This window comes from Tachypleus tridentatus, chromosome 1 (genome assembly GCF_004210375.1).
Source record: "Tachypleus tridentatus isolate NWPU-2018 chromosome 1, ASM421037v1, whole genome shotgun sequence".
In the NCBI taxonomy this organism is placed as follows: Eukaryota; Metazoa; Arthropoda; class Merostomata; order Xiphosura; family Limulidae; genus Tachypleus; species Tachypleus tridentatus.
In genome coordinates, this window is record NC_134825.1 from 102,975,493 (window position 1) to 103,000,153 (window position 24,661).

Genomic DNA, 24,661 nt, shown 5'->3' on the forward strand with positions numbered 1-24,661 from the left:
CAAGATACTGTATTTGTGCATTGAACATGCTTCTCTCAATAAGCCTCATTTAGTCTTGCAGATGAGGTATATAGATAATTTTTGTAGGCTTCAAACATTACTTTTGAAAAACAAAAAATTACTGTATTAGTATCACACAATTCCTGCAATTTAATAGGGTCTTTAAATAAAGTATATATGAGTTGAAAAAACCCCATTCCTCTTCGGAGTAACAACTTGTTCATCACACTTCAATAGTTTGGGCAAAATTATTACTTTTGTCTTCAAGCTACTTATAAACAACTGTCAGAATTACATAGAAGAGAATCCCTCTTTCTCTTGGTTATAAACTTAAGCTACTTATAGGTGGTACTAAATAAGACAAATGATTGATTTGAAGGGTGGAGCCACTCTAGTAGATCTGCTAAATATATTGATATCTCAGTAAATCATAGAAGTGGGAGGTTCTTATTTTATATTTAGCTTGTCTGTATCTCAAATTAGAGTTTCACTAGATACTTGTACATTGTACAGTGGGTGTAATAAAATAGAAACTGAGCACTAAGACAACTGGACGTGTTATGTGCCATACAAAAAAAACAATATTTAACATTCGTTTCTTTACATTTCCTTTTAAATTAAAACATACATAATTTTAAAATGTAAATTATAAACTAAGTTTTGATGCCAATCTCATTGATGTAAGTAGTAAAAATGTTATTTAATAAAATGTTGAAAATAATGCTCCAAAATGTTGTAACATGCACTTTAACAACAGGGGTGAGAGAGTTAAGACTGACATATTGCTTTAATTTATCAAATTATGATTTTTTATGAGGTGAAAAATGAGATATTTTACAGAATGACATTTCATTTTCAGTAATGTATAAATCACCATTTAGCCTCCAATATTCCTCAACACACATCATACACAATGATATATTAATAACTGGTAATATATCATACACAATGATATGTTAATAACTGGTAATATTCTAATACATGAAGGTGAAAAATTAACTTCAACCAAAAAAAAATAGGGAGTAAACATGGCAGATTACAAGACTTCACTACCATCAGCAAATTTCTTTCTTTCATGAAGTGATAAAATTCCCTTCAACTCTGAATAAAAAACTCATTCCTAACCAGCCTCAAAAACAGTTCCAGTTTCTTTTCTTTCCTTTTTTTAAAACCTACTGTGATTCAATGTTTCTTGTCTTCAAAATTAGCAGTAGCTTCTCATTATTCATTTATTTCTTCTTATATCTGTCTGATAACATACATTGCATATCAGTTTAGTAAATGCAATTTTTTTATTTCACGTTTCTGTTAAGTATGAATATATTAATTATTTCTATGAGTTTTTCAGCAATGTGTTCTATTTTTTACTTTCTTCCTGTTTATTATAAACTTGCAAATTACTAACATATCTCATGAGTACATAGCTACAAATAGTTAAGTTTTCTTAAAATCTTGCCAAGAGTTAAAACAGTAAATATCCACTCTGTACAATATATTAGAATTTAAAAAAAATGTAAACTTATGTTTGGTGATTTCAAATACATTGTGAATTTCCTAAATCCATAAAATTAAATTCAAATAAAGCCTGTAATATGATGTGGAGTTCATAAAGGAAGATAATGGTCACACATGACAAAATACACAGAGAGAAGTGGAAAATGTTATTAACAGAGTCCGTATTTCATTTTAATAACTTGACATGAATTTAAAAATTAGTTTTATCTTTTCAACTGCAAGAAATACTGCATCTCTCATAAGCCATCTAACCAGAGAAATTAGGTTCTTTAAGAAATTCCATCGATCAAAAAGGAAGATTTTGATAAAGAACAGACAGGAAGGTTTCAATCATTTTTATTTGGAAGCACTAGTTTTTGCATATAAAACTGTGCATCTTATTAATAAAGATGATTCAAAGTGAGTAAATTACCAAATGAGAAAACATTACCCATAAATATAGTTTCAATAAACCTCATATATGTACATACAAGTACAAAAAGTAAAATGAGCTAGTCACGAACTTGATATAGAAATTAAAGCTTCACATGACGGTGTTAAGGTCGTTTATTTGCAGTTATGCATTTCATACTTCACTGATTACACTGTATTATAAAATGGCGGGAGAATACAGAACGTTACTATGTTCAATTGTTGATGAGAACGTCATCAGAATCACGTGATTTGTAAAGTTTTCATAAAATTATTCATACTACTATTTTAGAGGAATTTCATTTAATTCCAGCTTATATTTATGGATAAAATGTTTCTCCATAGTTTTTCTGGTTTGCTCACAGTCTTTTCCAACCTTATAGAATGGTACTACACTGTATTTCAGGTGTTTTTCCTTCACACATTGGTCTAAATGTTTACTCAGTCCGATTTGTCGCAATTCTGGGTGATTTATCTGTTGTCTGTGGATAGTCATTCTGTTCCCTAATTGGTCCCTGGTCTGCCCAATATAATCCAATCCACAACCTGCACATTTTACACAATATATTAGATTTTTTGATGTACAGTTCATCTCTGTGTTGATATGAAAAGTTTCTCCTGAACTTCTAAATTTTAAGTCTTTGCTTTCCTGAATGAGTTCACATTTTGCAACATGGGTGACTGCATCGTTTGGCCCCGTTTTTCTTGGTTGATTGCTTAAACTCTGAATTTGTAAGAATTTGTTTCAAATTAGCGGCTTGTCTCTGGCTTTTCACCCAAGTTGCATTAGCCAGAATTCGTAGACTTTCTTTTTCTGATCCATGGTGTGTTTCCTTTGATGCTTGGATTATCTTGTAAATATCTAGATTGTGTGTTTATACAAATGTAATGTGGGAAGGAAAAAAACACTCAAAATTCAGTGTATAATAATAGTTGGAGACTGAGCAAACTAGAAAAACTGGAGAAACATTTATCCATAAATATAAGCAGGAATTAAATTCTTCTAAAATAGTGGTATGAATAATTTTATGAAAAACTTTACAAATCACGTGATTCTGATGACGTTCTCATCAACAATCGAATATAGTAACGTTCTGTATTTTCCTGCTATCTTATAATATAGTGTGATCAGTGAAGCATGAAAAGCGTAACTGCATATAAATGACCTTAATACCATCATGTGAAGCTTTAATTTTTTCCAAAATTCTGAAATGAAGAACTGTCAACATGAGTATATAATAAATATATGAAAAAAAAGGGCCCTAAACAGAAAAGGTCTCCATACTCATGAATAATATGGGTAAAAGTATATCTATAGGATAAATGTTCAACTGACAAGTCCTATCCTCAAAAAGAATCTAACAGTTATACTCAAAAAAGAAATGTATCTCAAGATGGGTGGTGACAATTTTACTAATAAGGAGAGAACAACATTTTGACCTTCCTAGGTCATCTTCAAGTTAAGAAAGAGAGAATGTGACTGTTAACGGACATGTCTTAGGGGCGTGAGTATAAACGGGCACTGGATTGTAGGGGGCATTGCAGGTAGATGTTAGGTTATTAATTAGTATAGGTATAAAGGTGTTCCTTTATATTGGTTTAATTTTGGTTTTAGTTGCTGTCAACGGTCACATTCAAACACTCTCTTTCTTAACCTAAAGATGATCTAGGAAGGTCAAAATGTTGTTTTCTCCTTATCAGTAAAAGTGTTAATACCCATACCAGCCATTCTGAGATACATTTTTATTTCAAGTGGGTTTCTCATCATCAAGAATTACCTCAAAACAGAAACATCGACTGTCAACTCATAATCTACTGGGCACTTGAAAAAAATCATGAAATGTACATTGCCATTTTCATATATAACTATAAACACAATACCTATTAAAGAGGTTACTAAGACTGTTGGTATTTAATATTCTCTTACCATTTGAATATCAAAAAAATTAATCTTAGATATTTAGTATATTTTTTGTAATCACTAGTTCTGCATCCTTTATCAAAAAGAACAGTTTTAGGCAGCAAAACATCATACTACTCTTAAAGGCATCAATAAACAAGGAAATAGTTTTGAATGTTTCTCTTTGTAGAACCATTTTAACAGATCTTTATTCTTAATAAAACTAAACAAAGATGTAGTATACTGTCTCATTAAATCTAACACTGCTATGGCAGACTGGAATCTTTTAGAACTGTACTAGTGAAAAAAAAATTCAGAAAAGACATCTTGGAGACAGTCATGTATGTACATTTGTGTGGAATCACACAGAATAAAATGTTATAATGTACCCTGGCAACAAAACTGAATAAAAGGTATCTAGCAAATAATTCAAACCACATTTAGTATCAAATAACAAACTTCATCTTGAATAAATGTCAAAAAATGAAATGGAAATCCATTTCTTGAAACTTTACCAACAATCTTTATTTACATGAATTTCTTTTAGTCTCTGCACATTTTGTGAATTGATTCTTCTAATTAAACTAAAATCCTCCTTAAATAAAATGTAAAATAACCAAAACACAGCCAAAAAATAGTAGCATTAGAACTAATGAATTCCTTCTAGTTTCTAGCCCTGTTAACTTGTAGTCTAATGATCATCTGTCACTTTAACCTTTGAGAACATAAGTAGAGATAAACTATTTTTTTAAATATTAGGAGCAGATCACACATAATGAATCTGTAATTCAAGAATGAGCAAAACAGAGGTTTGCTTGAAAGATTTTCTATTGAAGATGCACGATAGAACAATTCATAACAAAGGGAAATGTGTGATTTACAACTGACTGACTAAAATATTTTTTGCTCTTACTGAAAATTCTTCTTTGTTTACACATAAAAAGGGAATACTTTACTTTAATTTTACTCTCATCATGCTCTGTGTACTTTAGAAGGGCTAGAATGTCCTCTTCCTGACAAGCTTGTTCGTCCAGCCAAGCTCCTAGAGCACTGTTATCCCACTGCATGGCTGTTTTGATTTCTTCTATTATATGTTGATACTGAGTAACTGAATTCTACAAGAAAGAAAACATACAACAAAATTTAACCTTAATAACCCTAGTACAGATTTATAGACACACAACTTTCTATTCTTTCAAACTCAAAGTTTTTTTGACTATCTTATTTTCCAATTAGGTTTAGCACTCAGGTTTTATGCAATTTGTGATGATACCAATTCTATATAAGACATATTTACTGATAATTGATAACTGTTGAGAGCTACAGCTTTGAGCTATAGAGACCTTCACATAGTATCACAAAACTTTCAATGACACCATGTCAAACATCCCCTTCTAGCATCTAATATGAATGGAAGGTTTAGGAAAGCTTTACATATTGTAAATAGCATAATAATTGTCTTTGGTAAAAAATATGGATACAAAAGTCTATAGCCATTTAATTTCTCAGAATACCTTTCTTTATGCACATTACTGAAATGATTTAAAGTGTTAGAAAATAGCATATTTCAATACAAATTTATCATTTTTAACCTAAGACCAATGTGAGTATTTGATATTCAATATGGTAAAAGTATAGATCAGATAGGATTAAGATAAATAATATTGTACACTCTCAACCATTCTTTTGATATTAAAGAACTGAAAGGTTTATGTAAAGATGTTTTATATGGAAAGCTGCATTTCATATCTACAGGTATAAAATTATTTGTATATTATACACTGACTAACAAAAGTCAACACAAAAATTTTAAAACTTTGGAGATAAGTGGTAAGTGATCTCAAAAACAGGGCAATATATGCTACTATATGCTATCTTAATTTTTTAATTTGTGTTTCTACACTATTTAATCCTCCATTTTGTGAATTCAAAACTACATATACCAAAAAGTGAAAAAAAATTATTTTTCAAAATGATCTCATTTCAAAGGTGGGTTTAAAAATAAATAAATATCAGTGCTCATTTGTAAGGAATTTACAAAACAGAAATATTAAAATATTTAGTACATCTAAGACTTCAGTGAAAAATTATAATTTTCTTACACTGAAAATGTATTTCTGACAGACACTTCTCTCTTTTCACAAGCTTAGCTATTCTTGTCCAGTGCTGCCTCCTCTATATGCAAGTGTTTTCATTACACATGCCTTAAGTTTTTTGCTACACCCTACTTGAATCAAATGATTCCAATATGTCTCTCAGGTAAATCTTCACATGTCACTTCACCTCCAAGAGGAGCACAACATAGATAATGTATACAACTCCCTCTATATGCCTCTACCAAATTATCACTTCAATATTTAGCAGAAGATTTAAGAAACAGTGGATATTTCTAAAAAGGTGGGAAGTATGAGCAGATAAAAGTGCATATCAGAAATACATTTTCAGTACAGGAAAATTATAAGTTCCAATACAATACTCCTCTCTGTGCACAAGATCAGCTAAAATCCCACATTAATCAGATGCTAAGAAGTGTGAGGAAGTGACAGATGTACCCCCTAAAACCATCCCAAGATCTGATGAGGGGAACCACTCCACTTTTAAACAAGATATACTCTTCCCCATCAGGGAAATGAGTAGTAGATAATGATGGAAAAAAAGATAGGAGTACATCCAAATTGAAGAGATAGTAGCAGTACAGTGATCCTAACCACATACATATATACTCTTCCCCCATCAGGGAAATAAATATTAGATAATAGTGGAAAAAGATAGGAGTACATCCAAATGGAAGGGACAGTGATCCTAACCACATAAACATATATGTAACTCAATCCCACAGTGGATGTACCCCTAGATGTAGAGTGGTTAGAATAAGACAAAACATACACAGTAAGTCAACTACATTCAAAACACATGCTGCTGGAAACCAACATCCACATGGAGGTAGGATGAGGATCATACCATCTACACTTCAATTTCAAGAGATTGAGAGTAATCTAAAACCACTCGAACATCTGAGGATGACATATGTTAGCTTTAAGCTATTGATCCAGAAAACCAACATCTGGTATTGAAAGGATGGTTATATAACTCTCCCAACAGCAAAATTGACCAGAATCACCCAGAAATCAATAACACCCTTGGAATAATATACAACAAAGAAGAGCAAAATGGAACAGAACTGGAACAATTCCCTTTACCTCCATTGTGATCCACAACACCAAAGGAGTATGATTGTGAGAGGAATATAGATAACCATAAATGTGCAAGGACTTACGGTGATTAGTTTTACTCTAAATTCCAAATCCAACTACTGGATACCAATATCCATGCAGGGGTATGATAAATACTCCCAAATGTTGGGGTAAACTGCAATTTTACATCTTATTCCTTTGTTAGTGTACATTACATACTGCAAGATAACATGTCATCTACACCTGCAGAACACCACTGCTCTACTTTGCACAAAATGATTATAGTCATCTTTATGTGGAAACCATTCAGGAAGGTTTATCTACAGTCAACCACCACAGCAGCTTGGAACTGAGAAGTGGTAAGTGCTCCCATACACCACCACAAGAAAGGAGGGAGGTGGGTTGAGAACGTGGTAGAAAGGCCAGAGATGTATCATCATTATGAAGCAATGGAAGATAAAGCACAAGTCGACATGGATGTACAGTGCAGTTGTCAAGTTGAAGAATAACTAAACAGGCACCACTTGCCACAGAACTGTATCCATATAACAAATAAATTAAGCAATGATCCCTAAAAGCAAATGAAAAAAAGAAATATAAATTTTCCCAGTCAAATTTACACTGAAGCCTAAAGAACAGTCACAAGTGGAAGACAAAACCTTGAGGAAGAATAATCTGTAATATGGTGCAAATAATGGGAGACAAACATATTAGAGTGTGAACCAGACATAGAAGTCTATCTGAGACAAGGGTAGCGATGAGAAATAGAAGAGAATGGGAAATAGGTGAAAAGGAGGAGTTAACCTCTTCAGCAGCCAAAGTCTTTGGGAGGAAGGAACAATTCAAATAAAGATAGATAGATAGGATGGTAAAGCATATATGAAACTTCTATGGCAAACAAATCAAACTTTTGATGTCCACACACTATCAGGAGGAAAAAAATTTTAAGGAAAAGGTGAAAACATGAAATATGAGAAAAGTGGTTCAAAAAGAGGTAAAATTAGGGAATTGAGGACCACACTGATATCCCAGTCCAAAAGAGTAAGATATTTGAGGGGATGATGAATATAGAAGCAATGCATTAGGATAGGGAAGTAAGTATTTTACAGTATCAAGAAAAATGAAATATATGGGATAAGGCAGCATAATAATCTAAGAGCAAAGAGACACAAGACCCCCCAGTTGAAATGCCACTTAAGAAACTCCAATATGTTAGATCAGTCACCAGGAAATCCACAATTTGCAAACCAACTAAGAAACACTTGCCATTTGTGCCAATACATCTCCACTGAAAAAGAACATATGGAATGAGCTAAAACAAAAGCTACTATACAGGAGAAATGTGATCTCCATGACAAGGACCAGATAAAAGCCAGGCATGAAAACAAGCAACATGAATGGTAAGATAGAACAGTTGATTGAGGTTGATGAAGAAGGGAAAGAAACAAAGAAAAAGGTACTGTAGAGAAAAGATAGTTGTAACCATGCAAACCACACTTAAGCTGGCTGATAAGAAGTAATCAGAAGGACTCAACATGAAGCAGTACTGATGAGAGAGAGAAAACCTGATGAAGTAATATGCATGGAATATGACACGCAATGAGATGAATGAGGTACATGTGGGTCCAATATAATAGATCTCAACTGGATGTTCCCTTGATAATTAGCATGTGCTACCACTGTAAAATTGTCAGAACGACCCATCACCAGACGATGTTTGGCAAAAGGAAGGAAGTAATTAAAAGCACAAAAAACTGTAAAAATGTTGAGGACGTTGATTTTTAAAAACATTCAATTACAAACCAAGAACCTAAAATTTTTGGTGATTGACCCACCCATCCCAGCCCTGAAGGGAAGCATCCTTGAAAATATATAAATCCAGATGAAAAGGAAGAAGCATGAAAGTTGCCAACATACGAGTATTTTCCAACCACCAATGCAGATTGTCCATCAGGGTACAAGAAAGGGTAGTGGAAGCTAATGGGGGATCTTGAAGAAGATTTCATTGATTGTGAAAAGCCCACTGAAGTAACTGCAAATGTGCACAACCAAAGGGGGCTATTGATATTGTTACGACCACATACACAAAAGTGATAGAACCTTATGAGCAGAAAGTGAGGGAACTGAAAAGGTGCGACAAACTGACAGTTCCATAGAATGAAGTTGGAGAGGAGATGAATGGGCCTGAATGAAATAAGTGTCAAAATAGATGCCTAAATGGATGAGATATTGGGTAAGTCACAGGAAGAACTCTTCCAATTTCATTAAGTGGTCCACCCAAGCAGCAACTAGCAGGAGCTTACAGATTTGGCTGGTGAACTCTAGTTCAAAATGAGCCAGAAGAAGCCAGTCATCCAAATAAATGGTGGAATCTCAACGTTAGAGCATGAAAATATGTGCAAAAGCTCTGGCCTCTTGACAGAAAACATACAACTTACTTGAAGTAAGTCCAAAGGGTAGGGTGCAAAATTGATAAACCACCTTATAATGAATGAAATAAACATATGAACAAGACTGTAGTGATATAGGGATATGGAGATAAGCACTGGTAATATATATCTTGTTCATCCATAAGCCTAGAGAAAAGGACCACTGTAGGATCAGAAATTACTTCACGGCTAAAGGGTCAAATGAACAAAGCAATTAAGGAAGACCAATCAATGACAGGCCACTAGTCCCCAGTTTTCTTAGGAACAACAAAGAGTCTGGAATAAAATTTGGGGAAGGATGTTGAACATGTATGATGGCCTGCTGAGATAGTAGTTCCTAAACCATTTCCAACAGATACTGGCTGGACACACAATCCTAAGGTGGAAGTAAGGAAAGGGTTATAGGAGACATGAGAGGTGAGGGAAAAAAAAAAACAGGATCACAAGTCCATCTGATAAAACTTGAAATACTCAATGATTTTTGATGAATGGATGATCATGATGGAGAAAATCAACAAGTTGAGATCCCACTGGGTAGTTATTATAATATTAGCAATGTAACCTGTGTTGTTGAAAAAAACAAGATGAGGCAACCCAAGAAGAAGGGATAGCTAAGGGTTGGAATAGGGAAGGACAGGAAATGTCAATAAGTGCCATGTTGGCCCTGACTGAGACAGATGGACAACAAGGTTGATAAGGATAGACCATTGTTGTAATGATGCAACTAATGATTCCAAATTCCCATAGGCATGAGTTAAAGTTGCAACATGACCCAGAAGGTCCTAACAACAGAGAAACCACATATATAAAGATGAAGATGACAAATGAACCAATATGGAGGAAAAAAGGCAAGGATCATACCCAGATATCTCAACAGGATTTCATTGGAGAGCCTCAAGAGAAGATGGATGGTACAGTAATACTTTAAAAGAGTTGTGAGAGTAAGATAAAGTGGGACCATATCTCAAACATAAGAAATGGAACCAAATAATTGCTCGTCCAGAAAATAACAATCTGCACAATGACATGCAAGAGCAAACTGATCCAAAACCCATAGTGGGATAGGCATGCTAGTCCTATCACTTAATTCTGAGCCAAGTTGGCCAGCAGGTATCCGAATATCAAAGGAGGAGAAGAAAACCAAAAAAGGAAGGGAAGATTGGTCATGTCATAAGGAAGGATGTTGTTCATAGAAAATAGTGAAAATGGATAAAACATACCTGCAAAACAAAATTCAAAAGGACCATATTAGGCCTAACTCACTCCCCAGGCAATGCATAGGAAGGCACAGTAAAATAAGGAGGTATAAATAAGTGATCCAGGTTCTTGTCCATCAGAACAAGCACAGTGTAATCAGGAGGATATGGGGTGAGGTCTAAAAACAGATTGACCCATGTAATGTTCAATCTTCCAGTGGGGTTATCCACAATTGAAGCCTTAGACATAGAGATAGTCCCTGGTGTTACCACTAATGTGTTAACATGAACTTTGGAATTTATAATGAGGAAAAGTCATTCAGTAATAACAAAGCTATAAATAACTATGTGTCTGTTATAAACTTTGATTAAAGTGAAGTTAAGAAACATTATTAATAGAAACAAAAAGGGAAATAAATGAAGGCCACTTCAAGAGTACAATAATGACAAACATGAAACTTTAAACAAGCAAATAGGAACATGTCTGAGAACAAGTGCTGCCAAATAAGATGCAATGGTTCAGTAAAAGTGCACAGAGGGAGTCACATGAGTATTTCATGCTCCTATTGGTGGAGAAATGAAGCATAACAATTTACGAGAGACATTTTGGAATCATCTGGTTCCAATAAGCAAAGCAGAAGGCCTGTTGCAAGAGTAAAGAAAAACATTTGCATACAGATAGTAACACTAAGTGAGAATAGTTAATCTTGTGAGAGGATGGAGGTACTATAGCAGAACCTTTTTTTCTTCATAACTTAAAACATATGTACGTAATAGTTATTATAAAATCATTAACACTTATGTTAAATTTAACTATTTAAATGTGAAATAAAATTCACACAATTACTGGTACTGGTACAACTAAGTTAATTTCAAGTTATAGAAATTAGAAGGGATAAGATACAAAATTACTTAAGAATATCATTCAAATTACAGAAAAGAACAATTTAAGCAATAACTCATAAAGTTTGTTTCGAATTTCACGCTAAAGCTACACAAGGACTATCTGTGCTAGCCGTCCCTAATTTTGCAGTGTAAGACTAGAGGGAAAACAACTAGTTATCACCACCCACTGCCAACTCTTGGGTAACTCCTTTACCAGTGAATAGTGGGATTAACCTTTACTTATAACACCCTCACAGCTGAAAGGGCAAGAACGTTTGGTGGGATGGGGATTCGAACCAGCGACCCTCAGATTATGAGTCAAGTGCCTTAACCACCTGGCCATGTCAGGCCTAATAACTCATAAACAAGATGAAAATAAGTATAGTTACAAACAATCACATCATACTGCTAAGCCCTTTCATAAAATAATACTAGTAACCTTTGTGATTTTTTTGTAAACAAATTATTTACATTATTACTTAAATCATACAACAAACATTTTAATGCTGATATAAATAATACATCAAATTAACACACTACCAATATTCACTGCATATTTGAACTATATGACATTACTCTGAAGTGCATGCTCTCTCATCCAAATTCAACAGGACAGCTGTGATATTGATACAGAGAAGAACCTACTCTTTCTATAGGTTATAAACAAGTCAACTACCCATGTAAAGTTGAGTAGCATACAATCTCAAAAGTTAAAAATGAGGAGATAGGAATTCTCTGGTGGGTTTGACAAAATTTTGATCAAATAAAGAATGCAAAAAGCTCACACTTTAGATTTTTGCTTGTAATTATGCATAGTTTGTGTTTCTAATCAATTGGGAACTATCAAAGCTTATTTTAGACATTATAAAATTGTGAAGAGACAAATTTGAAGATTAGAAGCATCAAGTACCAGAAAAATAAAATTTGAGGATTTTAAAAAATACTTTTTATATTAAGAAGTTAATATATGAAATATCCACTATATTTGCATTTTGTGTTTTGTGACATACACTGGTTATAAAATAGTTTAAATTTTGAATGTTACACTAAAAGATCAAGACATGCACACTTTGACCCAGTCATATGAAGAAAATTAAAAAATAAAGATATTTTTTTACTTTTGTAATAGACTTGCTGTTAAACGTTAATTCTAATATCTGCATTTGTTTCAGTACAATGCGCATGACATATATTGTTGGATGTGTATTGTCCAGCTTATTCTCTAAATTTGTATAAGATTCTCAAGAGTAAGAATCTACTATATATGTTTTACGAAACCACTGGTGTATCTTTGAAAATTGTTGAACTAATAAGAATTTTACCTGATAAAGTATATAAACTGACAAGCCAAGAGACAGTAATAGAATACTCTTGGTCGCTACACTCAGTATATCACATGACTCAGAAGCTATAGCTGTGGTAAGCACTTACTAATTAGAAAGCTACAGAATTTGACTAGGGACTTTTACAGATTTCAATTATTACAAACCATTCAACAGTGAATTAACTTTGCACTTTAGTATTTCTATGAGGACATTAAATATCTTCTTCAATAAAAAGTCAGCTTGTAAGTGGCATGAGGCCAGCCAAACTAGCAAGGTCAAGCAAGATGTAACAATAATGACTCAGAATTAATTTATTCATCATGGACCTTGATCATCGATAAAATATTTAGTTCTAAACCAAATAACAGACTCAGTATAGTTTGTAACTTTGCAAAACTTCTGTATATAAACCAATATTCTTAATAACTATTTGTAATAACCATTATTATACATTGTGTTGTTGTCTGTATATTAAAATACACTTGTGTTAAGAAAGAAAATTGTGTCCATCAATCTTGTTACCAAATATTATAAATTTGACACATATTAACATTTAATTAATTTCCAAATTAAAATCAAAATTTCTGGTTATTTGAACTCATAACACATAATGCATGTAACATAATAAATCAGAGACTCGTCCAAGATAGATTACAAGTAACATTGTTAATCATCTTAGTTACGTAAATAAGTGAAAGATCTTAAAAAAATATTTGCTTTATACTTACATGATATAGAAAACTGAAATTATTTTTTACAATAATTACACATCAATTTTTAAAGCCAGTCTTTGAGTAAACTTAAAGAAGCAATGACCTATTATAACAGCATGAGTTACCAACATATCTATATGATTTAACTAAACAAACATATGGGCTACCATTTTTATGAAGCATAATTTCTGAACTTTGTACAAATTTCTAATTTTTTGTGGAGTCCAGTAAACTTAAAATAAGTGTGATACTATAATTTTACATCTTCACATATATAATTTGTACTTTTATACAGTATTTCCTTAATTTTTTAATTCTGTAAAAACAACATATCTCTATTTTAAAGAAAGTTTCAGTTTGCTCTTTGTTATAGAAAAATTAGTGACAAAATTATCTGTTTATTTCTGAGTTTCAAAATTCAACTCAAACATCACAAAAATGCAAGTAAAAACCCCTAGTATTTTTTGTATCCAAGTCTAGTTTTCAAATAGATACACTGGGGAAGAGCTTAAGCTTGATATAAAGCTAAACTTTGTATTGTGAGAAGTTTAAAAAAAACATACCACTGAGATTACCAAGGATTCTGTAGTTATAGTAATTTGTTAGACAAAACAGAGAAATTCATAAGCATTACCCAATATTGTAGATTTTTTTTCTTGTGTATTATATAAAACAGGTTGAGAATAACACCACTGACTTAGTCTGGTATTTCTGCATACTAACATTTTGAACACATAATGTAACACAACCATAAATGCTAGATGCTTTGCATTACTACTATAGTCTTCAGTTGTCACAAAACAATTAAATGGTACAATATTATAATATCAGCAGACAAAAACACTTTTATTTACATGTAGCCATTTCCTACCTCTCTTGCAGCTTGTTTTTCATGAAGCTCTTTAATTTCCTTCTTGTATTGTTGAATCTGTTGTAGAAACCACTGCTCTTCATGATACAACAGTTTCTGCAAACTAACTTCTGCATCAAGTTCTCTCTGACGTGCTTTACAGATTTGCTAAAAAAAATCTTTATCACTAAAATATTCATGTAATGCAATATAGTAATAAAGGTACTTTTTAATTCAATAAGAGAATGCATACACACTGAAGGTGTCCAAAGCCTTGTTACAGTAACAAAAATAAATAACATTGTGCAGCAAAATCAAACTGATAACCACTTTAAATAAATGGTAATCCTTTAACATTCTCAACATGGACTCGGTCTATTTGACCAAACATGTTACCTCTTTGTTCTCACTTAGTCTTTTTAGATTTAATACTTCTAATTTTCAATGTACTTTGCATATCTTCACCAAATTTAGCAGTCTTTCAGTTAGTATTACAAGTCTTTTGAATACAAAAAAAATTATATTTTTAGTGAAGTTTTTTAATAAAATAAAGAATATATCCATAAATATATTGAGTATTTGTTTTAAGCAGTTCATGTGCAAAATAATTTTCATGTTAAAATTAGAAGTACTTTTCCTCAACTTGAAAATCTTAAATTTCTTGTGTAATCCCTAAGATCTCCTAAAAGCATTTCAAATGTTTTTTTTCTCAGTATAGTTTATCTGTTATTTTCTCTACCCTATCTCCACCTGGAATCAATCAATTTAACCAACCTTATAACCACAAAAAAAAGAAACTGAAATATATCTAAAATTACCATTTTTTTCTTTTTAGAATGACTTCAAATTGCAACATTAAACCACATTAGTTTACCTCAAATAGCTCTAAGTTTGTAACAATACAGATATAATTAAATTTGATTGTTTTATTGCCATTTCAAACACTTCTAACTACCACCTGCACTATTACAAGTTGTAAATCACTCATGGCATGTGCAGTTCACATTATGCTATCAAATTACATTATCCATGAACTACTACTAGCTGCTCATGTCAGTGCCTTATGAAGCATCATATTATTATTTATTTTACCTAATCTTAACTATAACTATTTTGTAAAAAGATCCCTATTTTTACAATTTAGTTATTTTTATAACTATACCTAAAGAATAAACATGATAACAAGAAATAAAATACTTAATTTTTTCTTACTCTTGAGTGTTAGAGAGAGTTAAACCCAATTTTTTTTATGTTAACCACACTATTGCACTTAATCATTTTTATTTAATCAAATAATGTACCAAACAATATAAACTAATAACATGCAAAAAATTAAAGAAATTTCCTCACATCTCAAACTTTTTCTGGTTTTCTAACTCTGCAACAAGTCATTACAAATTCATTCAAGCTAGTCAATAACTTTCTCACGAGAACAATGATTAACCTTAACTTTCTATCGGTTATAGGTAATATATAATTAAACATAATAGAGAACCATTAACAAATTATTAAAGAGAAGATGTGACAGGAGAGTTTCAATATTATATTTCATAGCCCTGTACCCAAACAAAATTGAAGACTATAATAAATGAGGTTTGTCTAAGCAATGACAATTTTAGAAAGTAATTTATGTTTAATTTTATAATTCTTCATGGAGTGGAAGATAAAATGGGGACAATCACATGCTAAGAGAAAATGTGTGATGTGTGCCTTGTAGAATTAAGAACTTAAAAACTGTATACTACTGATATATAGATTATTAGCTAAGATTCTGTGCTATTCCAATTGGTATAAACAACAAGTAGTTTAATAAAATTTTGAATATAAGGCTTTGTACAAAAGCCTTGTGTCACATGCAGTAAATAATACATATGGTAACAGCATGAAAATCCTAATTCATTATGAAAAGTGGTGGACTCTATTCAAGGAAAAATAAAATACTCAGAAAAAAGTTCAGATATAATTATGCATCATATTTACATTACAAAATATCAGTGTATCAAAATTTTAAAATATATATATACACACACACACATACATACATTTATATGCACATCTATACACTTGCTTGAAATATGGATGACCTTTTTATTAATATACAACAAAAAAAATTCAAAAGCTAAAACACAGTTTCTGAAACATTTTTTTTTAAAAAGTACCTATACCTGTGTGTACTGAAGTTGTTGTTGCACATCCCGAAAATGATCACTTATGGTTTCAATCCGTAGGTTACTTTCTTGTAATTTAACATTGTAAACAGCAACTTCTTTCTGCTTTTCTTTCAACTATATGAAATCAAAATGCAACTACTTAAAACATTACCATTAAGAAAAATACTCTTGACTACCACTTTTCATTACTTTAGTTCATTCTTTATATACAGACAGTCTACCTTCTCTTTTAACTTACAACAAATAGTTTCAAAACACTTCGTATTGTCTATACTCTTCATATACAAGTTCCAGTGACTACCATTAGTCTTCTATTTCAACACAAGACTTAGACTTGTATATTTTGTTACTAATACTTCTAACATAAGAATAATAGAAATTACCTTAATACCTAATTTTCAATCCCTATAATCTAACCTTTAACAGTCTTGTATAACCTATGCAGTAGATCATCTTTTTCCTATTTCCTCTTTATCATAGTTATATCATATTCCTGATTTCTCAAACTCCCTATGAAAGTTTAATTCAGACAACTATTAATGAAATTATTTAGATTGTCCCTGAATGTTCTGAAAAATAGCCTACTTCAGGGCAGTAACTTTACTGTAACGTATGTCATGCACTTTAGCACTAAGCAAAAGAATTACAATCCTAGACTTTGTAAGCTTCCCATTTCAAATAACTATTAGTATACTTAAAGAAAGGTCAAAACTATATATACCCATTAAGCATCTCTTTCCTAACTACAAGCAGCTCATTCAAATATATTAAACAGTGGTACTTGAATGCTAAACAATTATCTTCTATAGCCTTAACTTTTTAACTACTGTGTAACCTCATAAATCCAGTATTCTTATTATCCTCAAAAGTGACTTTTACCATAAATTATTCATTTCTTGTTATTCCCTTTGTTTCTGTTCTTAATCTATTTCTTTCCGTCTCCAAGAAAGCAATTTTTCTGAAGCTATATCTAACGTACCTTTAAATGAGCATACTCAGAGTGAAATACACAATTCTTAACCTCCTTCAAAACACAATAAGCCCACAACATTCAAACGAAATCATGGGCTTTACCTCACTCTACCAACCTGTATCATTTATTCCTGAACTACCTCTAATAACACTGAAATTTGCCAGTCTTAGTTCTATAGCTGTTCTAACTAGCTACCCAATACTTGCAAACTGGAAGTAATATTAAGTTAAATGTATTTTGGAGTTCACAGATCAAATTTAACATAAATCTAAGACTCAAGTTCTCTTAATAATTAATTTTGGTACTATTAATCACTAAAACTGCAACTACAGATGTACACATCTTCTTGCATACATGTAATACATAATTTTTTTTAGTTTTCCTTTCCAAGTTCCATTGCACTGACTGTCTTTCCTCATTATTATTTAATATTCAATGCACAATTATAGCAAATGTTATTAGGTTTTAAATAACTCTTCTTTTCACATAATTTAGACAAGAAGCAAATAATATTATTTATCATAATCTGTGTAAATTTTCATCTGTTGCTCCTAATAAAATAATACATTCAGATAAGCTATAATGTAATAGTTTAAATTATAGGTATATTTAGTATCACCTGTTTTTCCAAAGCTCTGTTTTTTTCATTTGCAATAGGAAAGGCATACCTTCCACCAAACAAGTCTTGATAAAGATTCTTATCAAGAATGTCACTCCAACTCTCTTGGACCATCTTCACTATAACGTGTAAGTTTGAAAAATATTAGGAATAAAAATATTTTAAAATACATGTATGTTGATTCTACATTACTCTAAATTAGTATGTCACAGATTTTTTTAAATCAGATTTGTAAAAATAGCATATCAGATCAATCTTTTTACATGCTTAAAATAAATGCACAGAAGGAACCTCAAGTAGTGTCAGAATACATCAGGCCAAAAATAAATTGTGTTCAAAGAAATCAAACCAACTTTAATTTTACGTGCTGCCTCAAACATCTTTTCCATGTCATAAAAAAAATGAATGCAGCCATTTCTAATATGAAACATGGCAATACTCTGTAACTTAGTTTTGAAACATTGTAAACAATGTGGATGTCCAACTAAATACTGAAATAGCAATGTTATCAATGTATAAAAGACAACACTATTTTTAAATATTTTTTTTAGGAGGAAGGGGTATTTCGTGACTTTACGTGAGGTGAAGCATTTGACTTTTTAAGGCACAATATGCCAATAAACATACTCTTGTTGTGTTTCACAATATTTATTTACATGTCTGAAATGGTACAATTTTAAGAGAACCTTAGCTTATCAGAACAAAAGTTATCTATAAATGAAATTTTCCTAAGTCAGTGAAAAAAAATTAGGTTTGAGGTAGAAGGAAACTTCCATTCCTATCCTATGTAAAACCTATAATGATGTGAATACCAAAAACTGTTGTTAAGTAAGTTTTTGTTTGAATTTTATACAGAACTACTCATGGGCTATCTGCATAAGCCATCCATAATTTTGAAGTAATACTCTAGAGAGATAGCAGGCAATCAACATCACCAACTGACAACTCATGGGCTACCTCAATTGAATAGTAGGGTTTGACCATCATCCTCATAATGCACCAAAACCCTAAACCTGTGGAGTAGGATTTTTTTGGTGATAATGACCAAGAACCACAGAACTTTAACTCCATAGTCCTGCACAAAGAGAACTAGAGCAGGGCAGTTACTCAATTATGTGAGAGAATCAATTGCATTGATAAGTGTCAAATAATCAATTATCAAAATTATAATTACATAAATTAATGTCATGAAAAAATCAATTCTTGATGATGAGAGACCCACTTGAAATAAAAATGTATTCTCAAGCTAAAAGGTTAAGCTAAAGACAACCTAAGAAGGTCAAAATATTATTCTGTACTTTATTTTAAAGTTTTAGTACCCATACCAGCTGTCTTTAGAATATAAAATTACACTACGAGATATGTGCTCTGACCACCAAAAATATAAAATCTAATTATTAGCATAATACTTTTTTCTTAATTATATAATGTGAGGATAATGGATTTTTCTACATTTAGTTACCCAATAAGAATAATACACGAGTTGAATGTAAATGGTTAATTAACTCAGTGATTACTCAATTAGAAAATTCTGCTAATCCCCCCGATTATACTAACCACTTGGCTATTTTCTGTCCATCAAATGAAAGGCATGTGGATATATGTCAACAGAATATCTAGTACAAAAATGTTATGATGAATGTTTTAACACTTTTCATCCCCCTGTAATTTGAACAAAAGTTAAAATTCTAATAATAATTCTAGTACTGAAATATCCTTTCAGTACTGTTGGGTTAAATTTGTTCCATAACATGTTGGTTTGTTTTTTTGCAAGGCTGATGGACAAATATAACTTTGATTATAAAATGTTCATGCATTGCTTTCACCTCAGAATGTATATGCAATGTTTCCATGAAAAAAATGCTACAACGCGTGTAACTCAAAACAATGCCTGTTGGAACTTATGCCCCTTATTAAAATTTCAGAAATTGTGCATCAAGAAAAAAAAAATGTCTAAAAATGCTAAAAACATTCCTTATGTATCCAAGAACAGTCAGACACATTTATTTGCTATTTTAAGAATACAAGTCACACTGAAAATTAGTGAGTCAAAAAGGGTACAAGTGTTCTTAACTCAAAGCTTGGATTAATATTAATTATAGAAATACATGCACTATTTTGTGCAAAGAATATCTTAGATTGAGAATTACAACTAATATTTAAAATTTAATTGGTTTCTTTTGATTATTGAAGATCTATTGTCCATGAACAGTATTAAAAAACAAGATAATACATTTATATTAGTAATGAGGAGAAACACAGTAAAATTTAATTAACAGGATGATTTATTACAGCTTGAACTGGCATTTGACAAAATATGGTTATATGTCCATGCTAAAATAACACACACTATGGCTTATACATTAACCATTACTTTTCTAAGTAATCTTTTATTAGAAAATTTCTGTTTAAGTTTTCTTCCTTAAGAAAAACTACATTATCCTGATGGTGATACCTCATGATATGCATGTAACTATGTTTAATTATTACTTTTGTACCTTTATTCAACAATTTACAAAATATTTTTATTCATAAAAGAAAAAGAAGATATAAGATCAGTGTTACAATGTGGACTGAGGATGTGATTAACAAACATATTTCCACGTGAAAGAGATTAAATACATTTCCATATTTCTTTATAATACTCAAATTCTGGTAAAGGTTGATTTTCGTACTTTGGAAGTACGAGGAACGTAATTTGATTTTCAACTAAATACCCAGAAAAACAGAATACAAGGTCCTTTCTGTTTTCAGGTTACAAGTTTTCTTTAAGCACTTTGTAGCTTTGTATCAGACTTTTCACTTTTCATTCATACATTTTATCAGAAGTAACATTTTAAATTTTTTTCACTAATAAGCCTTTATCCTGGCACTGGTACTGACTTCCTCTCTTTTTTGCCATTTGAAATTTTCTCTTCATATTTTACCAGATTACTGTTTCCAAGAATTATCTTCGCTAAGATCATTTAAGATTGCAAGGAAACCGATAAAGTCAATGCATAATCTTTTTTATACTTAACCATGACAGAATGGTAGAACTAGGACATACAAATATAGTTTGCCAAGGTAGAAATCATCTTTAGCTACCACATTTATTTTTCTAACAGGGTAGTTGGTTTGTGAAAGGAGTTACCTTCAGATATTGTAGTTTAAATTTATGAGAATTTAAGGAAGGTTTGGTAAATATTTAAGTAGGAGCTGGTTTTGTATGTTTTTTTTAATTTGATAGGGCAGACTAAATGAACCAAGAGGTTTCTTTTTGTACTTAAATTTTATGTGAAAATGCTTTTTACAGAAATTGTAGCAATCATGCTATAGTCTACAAATACAAATCTGGCAATAAACTAATTTCTAAATGACATTGACTGTAATTAATTACTCTTCTTTACTAGTATATTAATACTAAGTTAAAATCCACTAACAGATCTTAGTCTTATCACTACTTCTAGAAGTGTTACCATTAGCCTAATAGCAGACAATATTATTTTATACTTCCACAAGTCATAATCCATAACACCTGATTAATGAACATATCTTTGCTTTGAAATGGAACTACCAAGTTGGTTCCTATTTTGAAATCTACACAATCATAAGTACTTTTCTCAAAAACAAAATAAAAAATTCACAAGTAACATGTATGGATATAAGTTATATCTTTAGCACCATAATCGTCGGCAAAGGCAAGTACGAATTACTAAGAAATTGAATATGTATATTCCAGTTTTAATATGTATATTTCTTTAGCTTTGGGCATTTTTACGTATATTTAATTCTTAATGTAAAACATGTTTTTTGCAGCACAGCAATTACCGTTTTCCGTTTAATTATAGTTCAACTGACGAACTAATAGTTGCAACTCTTTGGGCAATCTAAATTGTACTACTTTTTCCAATTACGAATCAAATTGTGTGTACGCAAAATTAAAATTCATTCACTAAAACTTAAGTAGGCTACACTGCAATGGTCGTGAAAGTACTGAAACGTTTTTTTTCACTTCACTTTAGAAACATCTACATAACAACTTGCACTACATTCACATTAATTCTTGCACTTAGTTTTGTTACTAACTTTAGCATTCCTAATATACGTTATTAATATTAGTCCCAATTGAAATTGCTATCATGATATTACATTTAAAAAAAGAATCTTTAGTCTATATAAACAACATTTCTATCAGTAATTTACGTTCTTATTTTCAGCCGTCCGTATAACAGCAGCCCTAAGTCCAAGACCACAATATTTATTATTTTATAATTTTAGTTATAAAATAACGCTTTTATTTTACTTGCATAATTATGCTTAATTTCTCAATTTTATTCACCTTAATTATCCTTTGTCATTCTGCTCAGCAATTTACACAATACTTAGTAAACATGAACGTTTACATGTGATTTATTAATATAACACAAAAATTTTCATAATTTCCAACTAAAACACTTCATTCATAATTACAAACCGATAACATCAAAAATATGGATGTCCATTTTTATTTCTTTTAAATGTGCCTGAGGGGAGTATTTCTACGATTTTCTTTCTTCCCCTTCCCTCAATGGTTCAACCATAAGTCTTCAGACTTACAACGCTAAACCCCCCAATTGCTTGGCAGCATGTCTTCGGACTCACACTGCTAAAAACTGTATTTGGATACCACTGGTGGGAAGAGTCCAAATACAGTTACGACAGAAAGTGTTCGTACCCCTGCGTCCCGAGTAGTTTTTTGCTGATATCTTAAAAAGTATCACGAGTAGACTAATAGACGTATGGTGTATTATAAATATTATACTAACACACATCTACATAAATTTTTATGTAAATTAAACTGTTTATAAACAAATAACCAAAATTAGGAGTAGCAGAAAGTGTTCGTACATTTCAGAACGTGTAAAATAACTGATATTCTCGTAAAAAGTTTGTTTAGTTTGGCGAATAAACTACATTATACCATTCCAGAACTAGACAGTGGGTTCATAATTATTGGAATTTAGTCAGCAAAAAATTTACTTCGGGCAATTTAGCGCCGTCTCGGTCATTATCTACTTGGTCATCATGGCGAACAGGAAACAACTGTCCAGTGATTTGAAAACCTGAATTATTGTAAAATACGAGTCTCGTGTGTCTCCTTCCGGTATTGCTACACAACTTAATGTGCCGAAATCTACTGTTCAACGCATAATTGCCAAGTTTAAGCTTACAGGATCAGCTGCTAACCTACGTCGTTCCGAATGCCTCACCAAAATTCCAGAGAGAACCAAGAGGAAGGTTCTCAGGAAATTAGTAGGAACCCTCGTTTAACACGTAATGACATACAGAAACTGGTAAGGGAAACTGGGGTTGAAGTAAGCACCTCTACAGTTACGAACATATTACGCTCTTCTGGGTTCAAAGCATGCCGTCCTCGTAGAACTCCATATTCAATGCCTGTTCATTTAGAAGCACGATTGAGGTATGCAAGAGTATTTTTTGGTCAGACGAGACTAAAATCGAGCTTTTCGGCCACAATGATGTTCGCAATATTTTCCGTAAGAAGGGGGGAACGAAATCTTCCAAAGAACACCGTCCCGACAGTTAAACACGGAAGTGGCTCGATAATGCTATAAGGTTCCTTCAGCTCTTCTGGTGTAGGCAGCCTTCACCGCGTCAATGGAATCGTGAAAAAAAAAAGTACGTGATATATTAGGCACTTATATCAAGAACGATGCTCGGAACTTGCGGCTTGGGCGTCGTTGGATCTTCCAACACGACAATGACCTTAAGCACACATCGAAATATGTGCAATCCTGGTTGCAGATGAACCATATAAGCGTTATGGAGTGGCCAACGCAGTCACCCGATCTCAACCCAATTGAATACGTTTGGCATGAGTTGAAGATCAGGGCTCATCAGCGTCATCTGAAAACTTACAAGACTTGGAGGCTTTCTGTAAAGAAGAATGGAAGAAAATACCAGTCGAGTACTGTCAAACGATCATGGAGGGCTATGAGGAGAGATTGCACCAAGTAATTCACCTGAAAGGCTACACAACTGACCATTAAAGTAGACACACGAACACTTTCTGCCCCTCCTATGTTTGGTTATTTTTTTTATAAACAGTTTATTTGTCATTCAGTGATGTCGAGAAAACCCACTTGTAGAGAAAAAATATTTATGCAAAAACGGCTCGTTTGGGTTGAGAAAATTTTTTGCGTAGAGGAGCGAACAACGTTTCGACCTTCTTCGGTCATCGTCAGGTTCACAAAGAAAGAAAGAGATAACTGACCGGAAGCTGACCACATGTTTGAAAGGGGTTGTGTAACTGAGTGTCGGAATGTAAAAGGGCGGAATTATATGTTTGAACATTTAATTTTATATTATTTATTTTATTATTATTATTATTTTAATATAGGTATAAAGGTGTTCCTTTGTATTGGTTTATTTTGGGCTTGTTTTATAAACAAGTTGTTGTTTTAGTATGGCTTTTTTAATTTTGTGTTTGTTTATGTT

The 24,661-nt window shown here is 31.9% G+C and overlaps 1 protein-coding gene across 1 annotated transcript; it reads right to left on the bottom strand.

The window, feature by feature from the left end:
• Positions 1-2,209: 2,209 nt before the first annotated feature.
• Positions 2,210-22,586, bottom strand: LOC143232797 (coiled-coil domain-containing protein 39-like). Its single transcript, XM_076468663.1, has 6 exons — positions 22,503-22,586; positions 18,182-18,300; positions 16,584-16,703; positions 14,440-14,586; positions 4,783-4,941; positions 2,210-2,650 (listed from the first exon to the last, which is right to left on the bottom strand). The coding sequence occupies exons 2-6, from the start codon at positions 18,293-18,295 to the stop codon at positions 2,210-2,212; spliced, it is 981 nt and encodes a 326-aa protein (XP_076324778.1). The 5' UTR covers positions 18,296-18,300; positions 22,503-22,586.
• Between the last annotated feature and the right edge of the window lie 2,075 nt (positions 22,587-24,661).

Coding starts and splice junctions, on each gene's coding strand:
- LOC143232797 (XM_076468663.1), bottom strand. CDS start 18,295: ATGGTCCAAGAGAGTTGGAGTGACATTCTTGATAAGAATCTTTATCAA. Junction 14,587..16,583: donor AACAACTTCAGTACACACAG/GTATAGGTACTT, acceptor GATTTTTTTTAG/CAAATCTGTAAAGCACGTCA. Junction 4,942..14,439: donor AAAAACAAGCTGCAAGAGAG/GTAGGAAATGGC, acceptor TCTTTCTTGTAG/AATTCAGTTACTCAGTATCA.